Source organism: Microchirus variegatus (assembly GCF_963457635.1).
Source record: "Microchirus variegatus genome assembly, chromosome: 5".
In the NCBI taxonomy this organism is placed as follows: domain Eukaryota; kingdom Metazoa; phylum Chordata; class Actinopteri; order Pleuronectiformes; family Soleidae; genus Microchirus; species Microchirus variegatus.
In genome coordinates this window covers 14,670,542-14,687,095 of record NC_139806.1, presented here as the reverse complement: position 1 = coordinate 14,687,095, position 16,554 = coordinate 14,670,542, and the positions used below count along the sequence as shown (strand labels likewise).

General features: G+C 38.2%; 2 protein-coding genes across 4 annotated transcripts; both read right to left on the bottom strand.

Annotated features, from left to right (window-relative positions):
* Positions 1-430: 430 nt before the first annotated feature.
* Positions 431-12,669, bottom strand: slc25a42 (solute carrier family 25 member 42). 3 transcript variants are annotated; one of them, XM_083889854.1, is made up of 8 exons: positions 12,616-12,669; positions 9,294-9,454; positions 8,811-8,919; positions 8,328-8,353; positions 8,043-8,209; positions 6,696-6,812; positions 5,263-5,414; positions 431-4,407 (listed from the first exon to the last, which is right to left on the bottom strand). In XM_083889854.1, exons 2-8 carry the CDS (start codon positions 9,372-9,374, stop codon positions 4,085-4,087), a joined length of 975 nt encoding a protein of 324 aa, XP_083745980.1. In that variant the 5' UTR covers positions 9,375-9,454; positions 12,616-12,669; the 3' UTR covers positions 431-4,084. The 3 variants fall into 3 exon arrangements, with proteins under 3 accessions (XP_083745980.1, XP_083745982.1, XP_083745981.1); XM_083889856.1 differs by having other exon boundaries at positions 8,811-8,916; XM_083889855.1 differs by lacking the exon at positions 12,616-12,669 and adding an exon at positions 12,333-12,409.
* Positions 12,670-14,011: 1,342 nt separating this feature from the next.
* Positions 14,012-16,347, bottom strand: armc6 (armadillo repeat containing 6; the record flags this gene model as incomplete). The annotated part of the gene is made up of 7 exons (XM_083890220.1): positions 14,012-14,227; positions 14,324-14,461; positions 14,555-14,686; positions 14,775-14,920; positions 15,017-15,587; positions 15,680-15,765; positions 16,227-16,347. 7 exons carry the CDS (start codon positions 16,345-16,347, stop codon positions 14,012-14,014), a joined length of 1,410 nt encoding a protein of 469 aa, XP_083746346.1.
* Positions 16,348-16,554: the final 207 nt, after the last annotated feature.

Below are 16,554 nucleotides of genomic sequence, written 5' to 3'. Positions count from 1 at the left end.
TATTATATAATACAATGTCAGTAATACAACGTATATTCATTTTAATACGGATTTATACAGGATTGTATATTCCATGTTTGTATCTGCACATTTAAAAACATGTCATTGTTATAGTGCAGATACTTGACAATTAAAGGTTTTGGGTTTTTATATATATTTTTTAAATTATTTTTGCGGTACAAATTAAACTTGTTTCCCCTCTGCTCGTTTGTATGTTTTATCTTTATTGACAATTAACGCAATTCTTTCTTTTCCTATTAAAATGATTGTGCGCATGTGTTTAAAAGTAAGTAAACCAGTCAAGTCAGTGACTGTCATCAGCAATTCCAATTAAAAATAATAAAATAAATAAATAAATAAAAAACTCCCAGGCTTAAACAGACAAAAATTAAGTAAAATACTAGTTTTAACATCCAGTTTATTTCAGAATTCGATGCTTGAAAATGTACTGTCAAATACACCATCAACACTACAGACTGGACACAGGGTGTTGCAGTAGTAGGTACGTTTACAGTCAGTTGGCACAAATCACGAGGATTTACATGGCGGTCGTGCACAGAAACATACAAAATTACAACACAATCAATCGTAACCACGGAAATACAGTTGCACTGTGTTTGTACGTCTGTTAAAAAGAATGTTAATTTGCTTTGAATATAACAAATAAAAATGACAATTTAGCTGTTTACTTGTTTAAGTTATTCTTTCTCATTAAGCCACTGTCAGGTTCTCAACAAAAGTCAAACGGTCAAAGCGTTGACTTTTTTGGCATTTAATGATTGTCTAGGAGTGTCTTTAGTCTATTTTAGAACATTTCATCATGTGTTCACCTATCCCCTCCAATCTCAAGGATCACCTATGAGACAGAATCACAATTAAATTAAGGTACAAATCACCATCAAAAGTCGATGTAAAATCATCCTACATTCATCAAATCGGGTGAAACATGTTGGGAATTAAGTGATCTAATCTAATCTAATCTAATATGACAGAATCGCTATACATTACTGATTAGTTTGAAAGTTACAAATTAAAACTGTACCTGAATGAACTCATTCAGTCAAAGAGGTCTAATGATCCCCGAAGTCACAGCACATACTGCTTCTTCAATATTATTATCATTATGAGCACAAAGCAAGGCTATAAAATGGATGAAAAACTTAAAAAAAAAAAAGGGTTATTACACATAGATTAGTTGTAGAGAAAACATCTCTATTCCTTGCTAGGCACTTAAGTGTCAATGAAGCAGCAAACATCACAGAACATGTGCAGGTTTTCAGCAGTCATTACGCTATACTTATTTAAACACTTTTTCCTCCTACTACCTAAAGTGTTAAGATGATCTAATGTGAATGAAAAGACTGTTCCTTTGTTAGAGTCTACCACTGTGTGCAGTCAGTCAGTCGAGTGCTACATTTCTCAGACAATGAGGAAAAGTCCATAAACGGAGGAAAGTACGATGAGACAGATCACAGCAGGATTGTGGGTGTAATGAACTGTGGAGTCAAGTGAGTAAGTCGTGAGCTGCTGAATAGAACTGGGCCTCAAAATTCAGTCAGAGCAGCATGTATCGAAAACTGTCGAGTACCAAAAGCAGAAGATCAATGCTTCCTCCGAGTTGTCATTTGTATTTTCTCCTTTCAAACACTTTCTGATACTTAGCATCACTTTGCTAATGTCTGACTATTTTTTAAAGAAATTGTAGCGTTGCTCTAAATGGGAAAAAAAGGGGGGGTTTGTGTACTAAATATTCAATTTATATTCTACAAACTTCATGCATCAAAAATAAATCACTATGGGTATTTTAACATTAGCACAAACCCATCACTAGTGCTGAAAGATAAAGGAGTTGATTGATACACAAAAACAATTTTAATGTGCTTTTGAGGTGGTTGTAATTTTAAAACAGAGCAAACGCAATTGTTGGTTGATTAAATATTTACATCTATTCAGGGGTTTGGGCTTTTGTTTGCATGCTGCTCAGAATTTTAAGGCATTACTCGGGTAACAACTACTGAACTAATGAATCATTTTGTGCTCATACTAATCCTGCATCATCATGCATGGTTTAAGTAAAGAAGACACTCCTCAGTCACTGTACACCTGCTGGTGAATCAGCCTTAATAACACTGAGAATAAAACTGAACATCTCATTATGCACCGAGGGACAGAAGATAGAATATAATGTAACAGAGAATGTTCAAAACAATCTCCTGACTAGCTGTGCGCCTGTTTCAGTCAGGTTAGTCCAGTAGCAAATCACTGCCAGGTTTTTAGTTATTCAGATAACCAGTTTAAATCTGAACTGGTGTGCTGTGATCAAGACACAGAGCCTGCAGCTGGAATACTGACGGTAAATGGAAGACAACATCTGTATCGTGTGCGTAGGGACTGTGCATGTGTGTGTGCATTTGTCAGTGACACATACACAACGGTGAACATTGACATCGCCTATGAATCAAATGTTAATGATATGAATAAAAACGACCACACATGCCACAAGAGTCAACATTATTGGGACATTGTAAACTTCACCAATGTCATATTCACTGCAGAGCCGCTGCATCAGATCGAGTTCCTAATTCACTGTTAAAGCCATGTCAGCAAAAATGACCGATCATGGTTTGAATCGAAACAATCGGCAATACGGCCTACTGCAATTTTCAAATCGCAGGAGGCTCAATATTTGTTAAAGCCAAAATATCATTGTAGATTAATAATTTTCAGAGAACATCTTTGTTTCTCACAGATCTGCAAAAATATCACACAGAAAAATTCATTTTAAATATGCTTTTCAAACGAATATGAGAATCATGGTTTTCCAATGATTCATGATTCCAATTCCATCTGATATCGCGAATCATAACGCAATCACAATCCCTGTCAAAATAATCGCAATTAGATATTTCTTCAAAATCATTCTGCCCTAGTTTGAGGTGAAACTGAACAGCCATCTTTGGCTGATAAACTGACCGTGTACCAAAATTCATCCCCGTAAAACCTGTGTTTGTTGACCGATTCATCAGACAACAAAACTGTCAACCACACGTGACGATATAAACATCCCTGATATGATTATAGCCAAAACAACAACCCCCAAAAACAAATAAAATATATAAAATAGGGGCACTCTGCAAAACTTATATCTGTTGGCACTGGCGTAAAATATAATTCATCCGTCTCATTGCAAAGGCTCCACTCCAACTTAAAGTATGTGGTTATATAAGAGTTTTTGACATCTAATTCCAAATATTACTAGATATTCATGGGCAGTAAAGACGCCGTTTCCTCTGGGCTGAGCAGTAGTTTAGTAGTTTACATCTTGACCTTTGGTATAATTAATTAAAACAAACTTGCATCAAAACAAATCTCAAGAGAACAGAATTCACAAGTGGCAACCTGCATTGCATTGGCGGGTGTCAGTTTTAAACAGACACACATGGCAGTGGAGAACTGTCAGTGAGTTTGTGCATATGTGTGTGTGTGACCCTGTGAACTCTATTGACCTCGTTCAGACCTGGTTTTAACATCTGTCCTCAGTGATCCAATGGCTATAAGTAGAGGTCTGAACGGTCCTTGTGTTTCCTGACTTCTGTGCAGAAAAGACACGTTAAAAACAGGATTTTGTACTTGCAAAAGAGTCAGGGATACCAGATCCCGATGTACTTTTATGCCAGGTGTGAACAGTTGTACTCATATGGCCGTGATTTGATCACTGAGGACAAAATAGTCATACCAGGTGTGAACAGGACCTCTGATGGATAAATACACTCACACACTCAGGCCGGGTCCACGAGGACACGAGCATTATAATGTGCACACAAATAAAATCACTGAGCATATTGCACTTACTGTAGACGTTCACGTCAATAGTGTGTGTACAGGTACGAGGTACCACACAACATACAGGGATCTTACATCCCTTGTTTCACTCAGATAAAGCGATAAATACGTCAACATTCATCCCGAGCCAGTGTGCTTTCTTTGCTCTCTTTCTCACTCCCCCCCTCTTTGCTGCCCATTAGAGGTTAGGTTTCTAGGGATGCAGCATTACCCCCCGTTTGCGGTTTTAAAATCACTATTATCAACCGGTGTAGCCCATCTCATGCAGCTTCTTCAGGAGAATCTGAGTAAGATCAAAGGTGGTGAAGCTGATCCCCACTGCAACGGGCCCTTTCACCCAGTTCATACTGAGACCTTTGTAGAGTCCACGGACAACCCCCTCCTCAGACACGATCTCCTTCATGGTGCCCAGGATGGTGCCGTACGTGTGACCTGTGACCCCTGCAGTCTGCATGCGCCGTCGTACCACATCCAGAGGGTAAGACGACGACTGGCCAATCAGACCTGCGCAGGCTCCAAATGCCAGGCGCTCATATGAGTAAGGCTGTTGGCGACCGCTGTGCTCTACATGGGAGAGGAGGACGTTAAAAAAAAAAAAAATGCAACATGTTCTCGTGTACAACCTAAACGGTAACACTTTATATAAGTACACACTATTAGCATTAGTTAAGCATGATAAATATTGAATTCATCATTTATAACACATGAATACTCATTAGTATGTAGTTTATAAACACTGTTTTACTCATGTGCTGAAGTGTTATCATGTACTGAGTGACTGCTGGACAGAGAGGTGAGAGAGCAGTCTCTTGTACGTCAATCAAAGAGCTGGTTTGTTGGAGGTGGATGCTGATTGGCTGCTTAAATACAGCAGCTATTTTGACACTGTTCCTCAGCTGATGGGATGAGGAAAACATTTGGAACTGTTTTTATAAACTAATGAGTATTCATGAGTTATAAATGATGAATTAAATATTTGTTAATGCTTAGCTAATGCTAATAGTGTGTACTGATTATAAAGTGTTACCACATAAACATTTAGAGCTGAAACAATTAATCGATTATTAACATCAACTATTTTGACAATCAATTTGAAGATTTTTTTCATGATTAAAACAAGATTACTGATTGTTTCAGCTACTTAAATTTGAGTGTTTTCTTCGTTTCTTTGCTCCACATAACTAATGAAACATTAAAACTGAATAATTTTGGTTTGTGGACAAAACAAGACATTCAAAAACATCGTAATTTCCAGGTTTGACAAACACTGATCAAGGTTTTTTAACATTTTCAGACATTTTATGGACCAAACGATTAATCGAGAAAATAGTCGACAGATTAATCGATTACAATAATAATTATCATAAGTTGCAGCTCTAAAACCATAACGTGTAAAAAGTGGAAGTGTTAGTTACCCACCCGCATGTAATTTCTTCAGTGTTTCATAGGTAAAGAAGCTGAGACCAGCATAGGGAACAACACCCAGAATGGTGGGTGCAAAACCCCGATATAGCGTCGCCAAGCCCTCTTCTCGTGAGATCCGCACAAACACATGCAGGATATTACTGTACCTAAAACAGAAAAAAACAAAATAAGTATGAAGCCCCATTTCCATTAAACAAGATACAGTACATTAGTTTATGCAATCAATAGCATTTGCATGGTAAAATGTTGATTGTCACAATTTGGGCTGCATATCATAGTGGTTTAGCTCCTGAAGGGTAGAGCGGAGACAGTGGGAGAAAAACACACATTGTACTGCAGCCTTCTCTCAAACAAAGCTTGTCTTCTTCTAGTGATAAACAGCCAAGAAGAAGGAACACAACAGGCTGAAGGTCCTTGCTTTCTTTTTCATGGGATATTTCTGGTAGACTACAATGAGTCGTGCTGGTATGACGACACACTTTATGTAGCCAAGTCAGCTTTAACCACCTGACCCACACACATGGTGGAAACACAAACCGTGGTGAGTTAAACATACATCCATTCATTTCATTTTTAATCTGCACCAGGGTCAATCTTACTGTTAGATATCAAGACAGGCTACTCAGGAACACCAACTATCTCAGATGCTTGAGTTGTGTAAAACAGTAATCATGACACTTAATAGTAGAGTGACTTATTGAGTCATTTATTTTCTTCCTTTAGTCTCGTTTTTCTTCTGTCAAACTGCAAGACGTCCTGTACAGAGTTCAGTGATGAACCTAAATGTCATTATGCTAGATATACTTATCTTGGCTTGATTTGCTGTGGGGTATCACTGCTTTTGATAGGTTTTCAAAATCTATCAGTTTTCATTCTACAACCTGAACCTTGGAGCAACATGCAAGCACCGACGCACACAAATAGTGTGTTAAAAGTTGACATAAACCTTTCTAATTCTAACCTAACGCAGTCACACTTTATAATAAGTACACACAATTAGCATGAGTTAAGCATTAATAAATATTGAATTCATAATTTATGACGCATGAATACTCATTAGTATGTAGTTTATAAACACAGTTATACATGTTTTACTCGTGTGCTGAAGTGTTAGCATGTACTGAGCGACTGCTGGACACACAGAGAGGTGAGAGAGCAGTCGCTTATAAGTCGATCAAAGAGCTCCTTTGTTGGAGGTGGATGCTGATTGGCTGCTTGGGTATTTTGGAATTTGGACACTGTTCCTCAGCTGATGGGATGAGTAAAACTTTTATAACTGTGTTTATAAACTACATACTGAGTATTCATGCTTTATAAATGATGAATTCAATTTTTATTAACGCTTAACTAATGCTAATAGTGTGTACTTATTATAAAAGTGTTACCTAATGTTTCGAGTATGCATTTTAACAACATGATGACCTTACATTTCCTTTGGTGTGACGGCCATCCTAGCTCGCACCATGTCCAGAGGATATGTCAACATGGCTGCTGTGGTCCCAGCCATTGCTCCAGCCAGTAACCTTGGGAGTGGAGGCAGGGCTCTAAAACAGGAAATGTACACTTAAACATAAATGTTTTATTTGGACATTGTAAACATCATAATCACTGCTGAGCTAGCAGATTAAACTAGGTGGCACATGATTCTACTTAACTGTTAAAATCATGTGTATGATCACACCTTTTGGAAATGACCCATCATGGTGTCTGATGTGCACCACTTCTATGAACTTAAACTTGACTGACCATTTTCAGCTGATATATTGAACCTATATAGAGTAAAATCTCTTTTGTGTTGATACATCAGACAACAAAACTAACAATTACAGCAAACAAACAAAAAAAGATAGGCACTCTGTATACTTCATATATTTTGGCACTGGCGTAAAATACATGCATCTATCTCCTCTCAGTGCAGAGGCTTAACTCCAAATAAAGGTATTTCTATTTTATGTTTATTAGATCCACTTAAAGGTATTCAAGAGATTTCAACAGAGCAAGATTGTTTCATGACCAACACCATACACTGTAATCTTCAGCAAGCTTACACCATAACCTTTGGTAGAATTCATTACAACAAACACACTCTTCTTGTTTGCAGTTGTTAGTCACCCTGTACCACACAGATACAAATAGTAATGCAGGAGAAATTTAGGCTGGAACCATATAAACCAACAAGATTAAGGAGACGGAATTCTACAGGGTTATTTACAAATGAATCAGACTGTAATGTAACAATGTCAGAAACTTTACTAGATAGGATTAGCCATTGGCTTTTCCATATCTGAAACAATAATATGCTGCTATTGTTAAACAAACCCAGGTCCCAGTCACTAGCCCTAATTTCTAATCCTGAAACCATAAATAAAACATACCCGATTACGAAAGGTTATCAGAGGTATGCTTAGACAAAATTACATACAATACCCTTCCCTGCATGCTAGATGACAGGAATGGATCCTTTGGTATTTGATATATGAAACCCCAGCTGTCCAAACTAGAAATAATCGGCCACAGTGCTGGCTGCTTATGTTGGTCGAGATGTCTTGAATCATACTGTATATTATATGTACATGAAAACATGTTGTTATATTCTCCTAATTAATACAATATGCAATCAAGTTAGCAACAAAATCAGAATAAGTTGGGGATTAATGGATATTGGCAACCTACATGTGACCTAGTGTGGAGAACGTCCTTGGGACATTTACCTTGTTCTACACATTTCAGAAAAGGAGAGACAATAAATCTTAGCCATATTATGCAACACTTACTTGCCCTGAAAGCCATAGTAGCTTCCCAGCAGCCTTTTGTACTGCTCGTGTGCACAGAACTGGATGGCAGCGTACGGGATGACTCGCACCATGGTGGCAGAGTTCCCCCTCCACAGACTGAAGAAGCCATCCTTCAGGTAGGTGCGGTAAATCAACCTGTATGCCTCCTGTGTGAACACAATAAGAATATTCTTATACTTGGTTTGAACTGCATCTGTTAGTGGAATGAATTCAAGTGTACGTTAAAAGTTATATTCATCAGTTATTTAAACAAGTCAAACTCACCTTTGCAGAGAATCGTGCTGAGGACACTGGAACAAAAAAACATATGCACAAAATAAATGACTTGACAGCAAAAACACAATTGCAGCAATATATTTAATATATCCATTAAGTTAAGAAATATTCCCACGTTGTCTGTCAGCCAAGCACAGGGCTGGGTATTGGTTAAAACTTTTCTATATGGTATAATTAGTATCCGACTTTGATACTCATCCTGAAAGATACTTTTTGGTACCACTTTTATGAAACATTATGCATTAGAGCAAAATTCTATTTCAGCTGGCCTGAACATCTTTATTCATACACCAGTGTCTCAAAACTCAACACAGACACACACACATAGATACACATAGACATGTTCTTTCCTCTCCTAATCAATAACACACAAGTATTGAAATTTGATACAGAGCGGTGAGCACAATGTTCGGTCAATGCCACAAAAATAATAAAGTTCTATACCCAGCCCTAGCCAAGCATCCAACTTGCCTTGGAAGATGATTTTAGTCCTGTCCAGTGGGGCGACAGCGGTCTTGGCTACTGCTCCTGCTAAAGCCCCTGAAAAGAGTGAGTTGACAACTGACCGGGTGGTGTGCTGCTGAGATGAAGGAATCACAATTTAGGTCACCAAAAAGTAGATCCAGTGGGAAAAAAATATAGTGTTTGAGATGTGGTTAATCTTTAATCCAGATTTGCCGACTAAAGCTCACAAAATCTGACAAACGGAAGGTTAGTTTTAATGAACCATAGATAAAGTCATGAGGCTGCAGTGGTTTAAGGCGGTTGAGGAGCCCCCAGGCTCAATATGTCCTGAGAGATAATTTGATCCATCCAGTGAAACAATATAAAGGGAAACATGAAAGTATCTCACACAACAACAGAAACACTGACCAACAAGCTATTATGTGTGTGGTGTGACAGCTGAGATTTATATGTGGGAGAGACTACAGTGTGTGTGGAGTGTTCGCTCACCTCTGGCTGACTGGAGGAAGCCACCTGGAGCACCTCTCCCTGCTTAAGTGATGCCTGTTGTTCCTGGACTCCATTCCCCATTCCCTAGGACTACACACAGCTGTCACTGTGCACGCTCATGAAGTCAACCACTGGAGGGCAACGACGTGCAGTGCTGGGAGCTGCAGAGCAGAGAGAGAGAAGCCAGATCAGTGGTATAAAGATTATGATGAATATTTAGAGCATTTAAACAAGACATTTAGGTGGCTAAGTTTTGATTTGTGTGACTTTCAGCCACTCTTTTGCTTTCAGGAGTAACTTTTAACACTGACGAAGGACATTTATCTTAAAAAGAAACCATGAATGCATAACTAGTTGGTGGTTTAACCATTTACTTGACATTTAACTGTTACCTAGAGAATAATCCAGGGAGAACATGTTCTGGGTTGATTTCATAACAAAGACATTTGCATGTTTCTCAGTCAGCTAATTATATAAAATAATTTTTGGGGGGGGACAAATTATCTATTCATCGATTTCACATTCAACCCATCACTGACTCACTGGTTCACTGTCAAATAATGCCCAAGTTTCACTGTCAATCATTGTTCAGTCCAACAACTCGACACACACAACAAACATGGAATTGGACTGTGTACTTTTGTAGAAGCGACAATAGTCGTTATGAGCAATTAAGATACCACTTACTTTTTCACATTCAGGAACACAATTTACAATTAGTGCAATAAAAATGGCACAACTTCCAAGATCACTGATTATTGTTCATTTACATACACTATCAGTGAAAAGTTTTAGAACACCCCCAATTTTTCCAGTTTTTTATTTAAATTTGTACCATTTCAAGCTATTCATTGGACTTGAATGGCTTGAATTTCAATAAAAAAACAAAAATTTGTAGGGCTACAAATAATTTAGTAATCGATTAATAATGAATCAATCTTTAAGGTGTTACTAAACGCTTTCGAACTTGTACAATTATTTAGCCTTTTAACACGCGTTTTCTGTCCATAAAGAATTTTGAAACCACAAATTACTGTGTTTTCACTTTATCTCACTTTTACAATTATCAATATCAACAGAGCTGGCCATATTGTCCAGCCCTAGAGTTTTCTAAAACTACTGTTTGTCTGACCCATGACTACACATTTAAACAGTCAAATCAACTGAAAGATACAATTGTGCAAATCATAAAACTACATATTCAATACAGTATCAGAGCACATTAATTCATATTTGTGAGCCTGTGAAATGTGACCCATGTGTTTTTCTTTTATTAAAGACAATGATTCAATGTGCAGAAATTAAATTATGTCACATATGCTGGAAAAAACTCCACTAAATGGGCATGATGTAACTTCACAACTAGTAATAACAGATAACATTCGTCAGCTGGGACATGTGCAAGTAAATTCAGCTGGTAATGTGTCCTCTAACCATGACGAGTGTGCCAGTTTGTTTTTAAATTCAGTAATGAGCAGTTGTGCGGTTTCCTTTAATCTGTGCGTGATCTATCTTGCTGCCTTTCATCTATCATCTCCATCCATTTCCTATGAAAGGAACGTTGCAGAAAAGTTTGCAACTCACCATTCCTAACAAGCAAAAATTATAACATTCAAAAGCAAAACAGTATGAGGAATCAAAGACATGATATAAGAAAGCAAAAGGACGTGTCCGCTTTCACCTCACCCGCTGACCTTAAACACAAAAAACATTCCTCACCCTCACCACAGCCATATTCCCAAAACATATCATTTTACAGTTCCTTGTTCCTGACTGCTTGTCTCACTTATTCACATACATACACCGAAATGTAGGACACCAGGGGCTGTGAATGTGAATTACAGCAGAACTACACAGCGATGTCTTTCTGTGTGCTGAGCTGTTTATGTGGGTGTTTCAGGTGGATTACCCAATGGTGATTCGTAAAACTCTGATGAGTAAGTAAACTGTGTTGTTTCATAACATGTCAAGGTTTCAGCATCATCTGCATGAGGCTTACAGTAGTTGCGTGTGGAGTTACAGGTTGAGCAACACAGGAAAATTTAAAAAAAAAAAAAAAAAAAAGGAAAACAATAGACGAGATTCATTTGAACTGAAAAGTCACACAGACCTATCAAAATAATAAAGACAACAATATTTAGGATGACATCTTCAAATAACCTTTTTCACCAGAACAGTAGTTTAAAACTCAGATTTCCAATCTACCATGATAAAAAAGGAGAAAAACCTGCAAATAAAATCGACTATTGCCTAAGACTATTGCCCTAGTAAAAGGTTTTACATACCACTTTATTCATTTCTTGGGTGTTTTTTGTTGTAAACTACTAAAGTAGAGTTTCCTGATCATGACAGCACTTTTTTCCTTTCACTTAACGCAGTTGTTGTAATAGAATGTACACAGCATAACCATAAAACAACATTTTTATCGTTTCCTGGAACAACGACAATATTATACTCATATAACGAATTTAGACTTCATGCTGAATCGCTTTTAAGTGAAAATTAATTTGACAAAGAAGCAATAGCAAATTGCAATGACTGCAACTTAATTCTATTTCTGGACTGCTCTACAGTCTGTGCAAACTGTAAAAACATGTACTACATGCATGGTGGAAAGACTTCATATCTTTACCTTTTCATACTTGCATTACATCATAAATGTTAATATTTGGACCCTGTGATGTGGTGATGATTGATCATGACTTGGCACAGCAACACTGAATTTATATATATCACAAATCAATAGCAATATCTGTTAGAAAAATCCCAAATTGCCCAAATAGTCCAGCCCTACACGGCAATGTGACGTTATTAAAATATACATATATGATATGTGTTTATATGTTCATTCATTGTTAATACTGCTGCTGTTTTTATTATTATTACGGATGTCTATGAGGGCCGCTGGTGTTTCACTATACCTGAAAATAGATCTTTCTGATTTTGTCATTGATAAAAGGTTGTGTTTCCTAACCACCACCAACACTCCTGACCAAACTTTTACCACAAACAGAAGCTAACGAGTATTGGATTTCTTACCTTAAACGTGTAAAACCAGCAGAAAGGTTTTTTAATTCGTGATGTTTAAAGTCCCCCGCCAGGCGACAGATAGTTATTTCGATTCGATAGAAGCTCTTTAACAACTTAGCCAGGTTAAGTAAGGTTAGCTAGCTGTTAGCCTCTCGATACACAAACGTTACTGCGCCTCTCGTAGTGTAAACATGATAACTGAATTTAACTTTTCGCTAAAGACATATCACCTGACATTTCAAACGCCCACTCACAGACATAAAGCAGCTTCATTAACCCTGTACTGACTTACATTATCCATGCTGTGTTTCTGCAGTGACAACTGAGCTGAACCACTGTGAGCTTGACAAGGACGAGTGCAGGTGCATTGTGGGAAATGAAGTCAATAAAGGCGCGCCTGGATCATGGATTGGTCGGTTAGAGGGGCGTGAACAGGAAACGCCCTGTACAAAGGCTACTTTTAGATGTCTTACTGTCCAAAAAGTATGTACTGATAAAATCTTGGTTTCACAAAAAACGTTACAGATAAATATTTATTGTATGTCTTGCTGCTGGATCGTTGACAACTGAGTAACATTTTTGGGAGTTTGTTAAAGTTTCAGTTTGTAGATTTTCTGGGGCTACATTTGCAAAAATCTAATTTACTTTCCGTAAAAAGTACACCTGTGTTGTATAATCACTGAATTACAATTATTGTATGATTTTCATGGCCTTAGAAAAAGCAATTAATAATAACATGGGCGCAGGCCGCTACCTCATAGTGTGCCACATGCCACGTTTCTACAGGAGCCTACGCAGACAAACATACAGAATGTCTTATAGCATTTTTTGTAAGCCAAGGGACCTTGGTCCATTTGAATGGATGTTTATTAGGAAAATGACCCAACTGTACTTACTTAATAATTAACATGTTCCTGATGAGTCAATGCTCTCAACCACTAATTTCAGGTCTCTTTCAGTAACACATGGTGTCAATTTTGTACATTTTTGAGGGGAAAAAAACAAAACAAAGCACAGCACATATGAGTGGATAGCACCGTGATTGACAGCTGGTGTCATCTGATAGGTGCATGGTTGCAGATGACATCTGCAAACTTCCAGTTACAAAAACGGAAATGGTGATTATCAAATTATGAAACTCGAGCCCATTTTTATACATTTTCCTACAGTTAAAAATAATTGAGCAAAAATCAATTTCCATCGTGGTGCATATGCAACACAACCAGCAAAAGATACAATGCGTTACCTTTTGCAACTATGTAGAGGACATACAATTAAGAACACTAGAACTATCAACCCAAAGACAGTTGTCATGTTCATGTTGAATATATTGTTGTGATTGGTCTAAATTTCAGTTTTACACATTAACAATGCATTAAAAATGGGGAATAACAAAAGTGGATGTTAAATATAAATATACATTATAAGGCATTTAATAGATGTTAAAAGTTGGGAATGAGCAGCAAATAAATGCATAATTATCCATGGCACAAAACTCACAAATTCACATTTAGTAACCAATGAAAACATGATACAAAATTGAAAATGAGATATTTGTTAGCAAAATATGAATAGCAAATAAAACATGTACAACAGGACGTCATTGGCCTTTTCACTGACCAAAAACTGAAAATATATTCAACCTCCTAATAGTATTGAGTGGGAATTGTGGTTAATTGCACAGCTCACTAGTCTCTGGTAAGGTTGCCAGATTTGCCTGTCCACAGCTCTCGAAGCTCCACCTGGCAGCCCAGATCTCTAAGGGCTGCTTTGAACACATCATCACTGTCTTTGTGGGACTTGTGTGCCTGAGTTATCAGGGGCTCTGCTCCCATATCCAGGATCAGTTGGCTGTATTCGCGGGTACGTGAAACGAGGTTTCTCAACAGCATGCATGCCTGTTTCTAATCACAGAAGAAGAAAACAGACATTAAGAGTTTGCATTCTTTCCAGGGCCTGATTTCAAATGAGCTTATGAATTATTAATGTCAGCATATTACCTGCACATTAACCACATCAGTGTGTACTTTCATAGCTTGCACTGCAGCCAGTGCACCTCCATTCTCCATGATGACTTTGCAGTTGTTAGGTTTCCGCAACGCAAGGACAGACAGACAAGCACAGCCTTGCTCACACACCTACAGCAAAACATGAACGCAATCGTAAAGAAATTCTCTACCAAGTCTGTTAGAAATTCTAGATGAAATTCTCAAGAATGACATTAAACTCACAGCAGAGTTGCTCGTGTGTCGGTTCATGGCAATAACAATGAGTTGGACTCCACCAGCACTGACGACAGCATCTTTCACGTCATCATTTCCTGCAACAGCTCGTATTGCATTGAGGACCTGTCGAACCAACTCCTGCAAGAGGAAAACAAGTTAAATTTGCAGCACGGACACTGAGGCTGAAGCAGTTTATTTCACAATCGTTTGTGTTTTTGTACAATACCGCTATCTCAAAGCAGTCTGCAAGCAACGTCATCATGAGTCTTAATCCTCCCAGATCACAGATGTCTTGGCAGAACTCATTCCTGACAGCCAGACGGGCCAAAGTAGCACACAGCTCACTCAGGACAGATGAATTATCAAGATGAGCTGGGAAGAACATGTCAAATTAAAACATTAGAAACAGATTCAGAAAAAGCACCTGAAGCTTTTATGATAAATCCCAAATGAATTAACCTGACTTACCTTTTGCAGCCTCAATTAAGACCTTCAGCCCATTATGCTCAAGAACAATCATCTTGGCATGTTCATGAGCGTGCCCAAATGTAACTCGAACGTCATCATCAAAGGTCATGACCCTGAGAGCTGCAGACACTTCCTTCACCAACTCTGCAGAGTCACTATGTCGTGTGGCGGCAGTGGTCAGTAGGGGCAGGACTCCAGCTTTGACTAAATCCTGCCTGTTTTGTTCATGTTTCAAACAGCAGCGGCGCACAGTGCTGATAGCTACACATGTCACTGGCAAGTCTTCCCTGTACTTCTTGAGGACATCCAACAGGAACTGCTGGCCCTCTGCATCCAACAAGTCTGGCTGTCCATCCGTCAGTGCAGCTAAAGCAGATAGAGCAGCCAACACGGTCTCCTGCTCTTCCACACTTCTGTTGCAGTAGGAGAGGATGATGGGGTAAGCATCTTTTTGAGCAGCCAGGTACCTCTGGGCAAATCCAAGTGAGCACTGCTCAGTGAAGCATTTCATGTCTGATATCACTTCTGTCATCGTATCAGAGTCTCTTCCAATTCTGAGGGAATCCAAAGCCTGCAAGTGACACATAAGGTGAACGTAATTTTATTTAACAGACGACTTAGCATACAAAGCAGCTCAGTTTCACAAAACAGGCCAGGACTTGCCTGTAATATCTCATGAGTTTGCTCCTCTTGGTTATCATCAGATGACGCAACTGGTACAGCTTTTACGATACAACTGAGGTCCACACCTGCAATCATGCCACTGAGGTTAATACTTTAACACAGAAAAAAAGAAAGAAAGGATAAAGAGAAACAATTTATGCACATGAAGCTACTAATAACTGCAAAAGAGCGCATCAGGTGTGTAAAATAACATTTAACAGCAAGAGTGTGTTTTAATAACTACACAATTTTATTTTTTACTAACGTATGGTTTAGTTTTCAGGGACAATACAAAAAGTCAGGTTCAAATAACATGAAACGATGATGTATTTCATACAGGACTTATAGCCAAGGCTATAGGTTGCTATTTAAAAAAGGTACATGGGGTACTGATAGATTTTTTTCTATTTTTGCCCTTGCATGATGGTTTGAATACAGGTCATGAAAGATTTAATCTATTTTTGAATTATTTGATTTATATAGATGACTAATCTGTGACACCACAACCACACAAAAAATAACTCCACACGAGTCCATTACCATTTACCTTGAGACTCAAACTGCTCCACAGCTTCCCGCAAAGCTTCATCGGGCTCCATCTCAAACTCCTCCATGTTTTCCCTCACAGCAGCATCAAACGTTTCCTGGGTGATCCTTCGTGTCGACATTTTGCCTCTGATACTTTCCACCCGGTGTGATCAAGCTGCAGCCAAAACAGTAGACACACAAGTTCAACTCATAGTGGATAATGTAAACATTGAGAGAAAATGTGAAGTTGCATTTCTAGGTGTAATTCTAGACTGTAGATTGTGTTGAAAACCAAATGTAAGATAAGGAGCATTGCCGTGTTGGGAAAAACAAGACATTATGGAAGA

Coding starts and splice junctions, on each gene's coding strand:
- slc25a42 (XM_083889854.1), bottom strand. CDS start 9,374: ATGGGGAATGGAGTCCAGGAACAACAGGCATCACTTAAGCAGGGAGAG. Junction 8,210..8,327: donor CAGCACGATTCTCTGCAAAG/GTGAGTTTGACT, acceptor GTGTTCACACAG/GAGGCATACAGGTTGATTTA. Junction 6,813..8,042: donor TACTATGGCTTTCAGGGCAA/GTAAGTGTTGCA, acceptor TTCCTGTTTTAG/AGCCCTGCCTCCACTCCCAA.